The 4,698-nt window shown below is 39.0% G+C and overlaps 1 protein-coding gene across 1 annotated transcript; it reads right to left on the bottom strand.

Moving 5' to 3' along the window:
• Positions 1-206: 206 nt before the first annotated feature.
• On the bottom strand, positions 207-4,401 carry GPX8 (glutathione peroxidase 8 (putative)). The gene is made up of 3 exons (XM_064735680.1): positions 3,793-4,401; positions 2,887-3,148; positions 207-953 (listed from the first exon to the last, which is right to left on the bottom strand). Exons 1-3 carry the CDS (start codon positions 3,997-3,999, stop codon positions 790-792), a joined length of 633 nt encoding a protein of 210 aa, XP_064591750.1. The 5' UTR covers positions 4,000-4,401; the 3' UTR covers positions 207-789.
• Between the last annotated feature and the right edge of the window lie 297 nt (positions 4,402-4,698).

The following is a 4,698-nucleotide window of genomic DNA, read 5'->3' as shown; positions in this document are numbered from 1 at the left end:
GCCAGGCTCTTGATTTTTGTTGCCCCTTGAATCCTTCTGTAAGCAACCATGAATATTTACACAGGCCCTGCCTTCATCCAGGTCAGAAGAGAAATAACCCAGCAGGAGAGGAGCTCACATCTGAGGCACTGTACTGCCGCACAAATCTATGGAGAAGATTGAACACTTTAAAGGTGTAGGAAAACTGAAATGAAATATGCAAAATATGAAGCAGCAAGCAAACTTTATTTCTTTTATTTTCTTCTTTTAATAGTTTTATTTTCTATGCACATTTTTTTTGCAACCGGCAGCTTCACAATTCAGTAGTCTTCCTTGAGAAGATATTACAAAACTGGTATCTTCAGTTACATATGTGAAACCCTGCTATGGATGTCTCTGGATCCCATGTCTTTCATGGCAGGGCAATTATGTGTTAATGGAGTATAAGATCTTTGTGTTACTGGTATAATGGGGGAAAAAACTTGTGTAAATATGCAACATTTATTAATAAACCTTCTTTCTAACTATTTACCTGCTGGTGACAATTTTAATTAGCTATTGTCAGCAATTCAGAAAAAGAAATCATAAACCCTCTATGCAAATTGCTGGTCCCTCCCTGCAGTGTACTGAGTGCCTCGCTGTGTCAGTAACTCCGCTGTTCTCGAGGCCACTGCAGGAGCCACTCCAGAACGAGCAGACAAATGGCAAACACCAAAGTTAAAAGAGTAGCAAAATCACCTGATGGTTTAGCTTCTAGCAACATTTCTCAGCAATAGAAAGGCTGTACACTTCTGGTGTTGAATGGCTTTTTCAGAGGTCTTCTCTTTTCTTCATGATGATCTGCCTGATTAATGATGTTACCTCTGGTTTGATACTTTCTATTGGCTCTTCAGGTCTCCAGAATTTCACAACTTTACCCTCAGGGCTAACAAGGTACTTCCAGAAATTCCATCGAGGCTCTTTCTTTGAAGAATCTGTAAGAATGAAATCAGGTAATTTTAGTGACTTACATCTTGAATTGTCTTCAGGCCCCACACTGATTCTTTGACTATTTATGTTGAAGTAATCCCACCAATACTCTTTGCTAGTAGCCTGGGCATGGATTTACTGATTGCTGCTAATGATCTGAAAAGCTGGAAGTCAGCGATGCTCCCCTATTCCTGCGAACTGTTAAAGAGTTCCTACTTTGACTGTTCTATACTTCCTAGGGAAGAAGATACGAGGGCTGCATATTTATATAGGGAACCCCTACTTTGGTGTCAGTTTTGGAAAGTGAGATGGGAGCAGGAAGTTGTACTGGTGATGGCTTAATTAGGCTTCTTTCGAAAAAGGCTCCAGTAGACTTTGAATGGAGGACAAGTGTTTGGTTGGGAACGGTGCTGAACACTAAACAGATTTTTTTAAGCAATGGATTGAATTTTGGCACCACATTTGTGCTTCAGGTGGGCTAATTTTGCACTAGATTTTTGCACAATGCCGTTGTCACCCTCTTGCTAGTGGTCACAGGCACAAAAGGGTGGTATAGCATGATGTTCAGCCTTCTGATTGTCAGAACAGCAACATGAATAAAACAGGTAATTTAATTGAAAATGCACAGGAATTTAATGTGAAACTCAAGAATGCAGGAAGAGAAAAACTTTATTTTAGAATATTGAAGTACCAAAAGATCTTCTTGTAGGTAAACCACACGTCAAATAAAAAAATTGAGTAGAACTATTTTCTTTTAGGTACCAATGTTTAACACTGATGGCACTGATATTTAGAACCTGGATTCATCACACAGAGCGGGTGCCTTTTTGTTTGAGTCTTTTCTATAAAGAACTGAGAGAAAACTCAGTAATTCCACTGGACATCCGGCAACTCAGGGCAACAAAGTTACATGAGGCTTTTACTAGCATGCCTAAGAGGAGGTAGGAACTAACACAGTTACAATGACAATGGTTGACCCTAAATGATTCCTCAATAAAAACAATTTTCAAGTACATAGGAACTGTCTTGGGGCAAATAGCACATAAGAGTTATGGGAAAGATTTCATTTAGGTATTGAAATAGTTCTTTAACAAGAAGCACTGTGAGAGAGTGAAATGGACTCGGAAGGCAAGGAGATGGAACACAGGTTTGGAATCTTTGCTGCTTTATTTTCTGGGCAAAGTGGAGTGTCAGAAAGGGGTTATGTTTAAGCTTTCTTTTTATTTCATATATCAATATGGTTCAAAACCTGATCAAAGTTCAGGAAAATTCAGAGAGGCTTTTCAAGGTGGCTTTGAGTCTGTGAAACTTTGGTCAACTGAAGGGAGAGAGAATTTTATTTTGCTCAATAGAATATGAGGTTCTAAGTCTGTAAATGCTCCCTGTATTCATGCAGGATTTGCAGGCTAGGTCCTGAAGTTTACATGACAAATTAATACAAATCAGTAGTTATATATAACTAGTATATGTAAACCTGCTTTACAACACAGTTTACATATAGGTCGATGTAGCACCCAGCTAAAAATCTCATCTGCATGTGTTTTTATATAAAATCTTCTGGTAATTTTATGACCCCCATATCTACATTTTTGTCCATAAGAAAAGTCTTTTTTATAATAAAAATCATGTACTTTGAAATAGGATTTTGTAAGGGGAAGTTTCTAGCTCTAGCATTTCTAGCAAAATGGATGTTTCTAGCTGGGCTGGTCAGAGCAGACTGTTTTTATAAGCAGTGAGGAGAAACTGATGTTTTCAGGACACAATTCTTTAGCCCATATTTTTGATATCCAAATTAAAATGACAGCAATTGTATGCTAAATGCCTGTTTGTCTCCATAGTTTGTGAAGACTTCAATGTTTCCTGAAAAAAACATGCAGCCTGGATTCAATGAGATTACCAAGGTTACAGACAGCTTGGTACATAAAAGAAAACAGTTACCTATTAGAAATTTAAAGGCTGGATCTGCTTCTGATCCTAGGATCTTGATTTTGTGGAAAACAGGGAATGTTACTCCATAGTTTCCTCTGGCAAAGGATTCTATTTCCTGGCTTGAGCTAGGCTCTGATTCTCCGAACTGGTTGCAGGGAAACGCCAGCACAGTGAAGTGGGAGGGACCAAACTCTCTGTGCAGCTCTTGCAGTGCGATGTAATTTTTGTCTGTGTACTGGCAGTAACTGGCCACGTTTACAACCAAAGTTGCCTTCAGAAAAATAAAGTTAGAATAACTTCAGTTATTAGTGATGAGCTATTTAGTTATTAGCTATTATTTAGTCTAGTAAGGAAAAAGCCTATAGATTTTGTAAAGATCACTATTAAACCTTAAAATGACATTTCTCATTATCATGATGGTTCCTGTCAGAAGGCTAAACATAATGTGCCTGATCATCATTTCATTAAACAGACAAAGATGAAAGCAGCTGAAGAGATTTGCTTTCAGACAATCTGTAAGTAAACCCATAAACTTAATCTTACAGCTTTGTTTATATATAAGCATTTAAAAAAGCAGATATTTAGGACATGCACTAAAATCGTATTTACTAGATAAACTTCCAAAATCCACAACCAACATTCTTAATTAAGATTAAAATCCACCAATTTGCCAGTTAAGCTGCATTGCCCTGTGCTAAATAATACAATTTCTTTTCTTGATTTGCTAGATCTAATACTTGATTCCTGGAACAGGCCTAGATAAAATAAGTTTTCTCCAGCTTTCTTTATGAAGAACAGGAATTTAGCAAAAATCTCTGCCAGAACCTCCCATAACCAAGCCTTTTATTTATCTAGAAACATGCACATTTTTTGTCAGTATGGATTCAAGACAGAAAAAGTGAAAGAATAACTTACTTTCCCTCTGTACTTCTCCAAGGAAATAATCCTTCCTCGTGAATCCTTGACTTCAAAAGAATAAAAATCTTTGATTTTAGGCTTAAAAAACCTGAGTTGCAGCAGGCAGAGAATGGTGGTGCACAAAACCATTGACAGGAAGACAACAAAGATCCTAGCTTTGTGCACTGAGTATTTCAGAGGATAACTAGTTGTGAGAGGCTCCATTTTTGAAATCTTTGGAGAGCAGCCTGGGCAGGCCTGGAATGTGAAGGAGGAGCTGAAACTTGAGACTCTCGGCTCAGACCGGAAAGAACAAGCTGCTTATTTTTGTCCCCGTTACAAAAGAGCTGTTGCATATCACAGAGCCTGCTGGGCCTCTGAGCACTTATGTAAAGTATTCGGGATCTTTTGGGGGGGAAGAGGGCTGGAAGGGGGGAGAAGAAATGAGTGTGGGATATTCCAGCGTGTGTCTGCACTGTCACGAGAGGTGCTGGGCACAAGACTGAGTTTGTAGCGCAGCTCCAGCACATCCCCTGGGCCCGCAGATGTATCTGGGGAGTTGCTCTGCAGGAGGCAGCTGTGTTATCAGGCAGACTTGGAGAAGCATTTTGGGGGACAGCTGTTCCGGCAGAAAAAAGGCAGGGTGGCTGAAACCACCCTGTTTACAAACTCAGCACGGCGTCTCATCAGCTGCTGTGGGATCACAGACAGCTGTGCAAAACTCTTTTCAGCACATGGAGCAGAGAAAAACTCCTTGGTAATAGGCTGTCCTAATAAAGGAAGATAATATAATGTGGATTTTTTTTTTTTTTTTTTTTTTTTTTTTTTTTTTTTTTTTGCATTGAGAGTGGGGATGATAATGGAAAATGGGTTGCTTTCTTAATTGCTACTGGCTACCTGGCAACGAGCTGTACTGAGATGGTA

Source organism: Zonotrichia leucophrys, chromosome Z, assembly GCF_028769735.1.
Source record: "Zonotrichia leucophrys gambelii isolate GWCS_2022_RI chromosome Z, RI_Zleu_2.0, whole genome shotgun sequence".
NCBI classification, from domain to species: Eukaryota; Metazoa; Chordata; class Aves; order Passeriformes; family Passerellidae; genus Zonotrichia; species Zonotrichia leucophrys.
The sequence above is the reverse complement of the archived record's forward strand: the minus strand, read 5'-3'. Positions and strand labels throughout refer to the sequence as shown.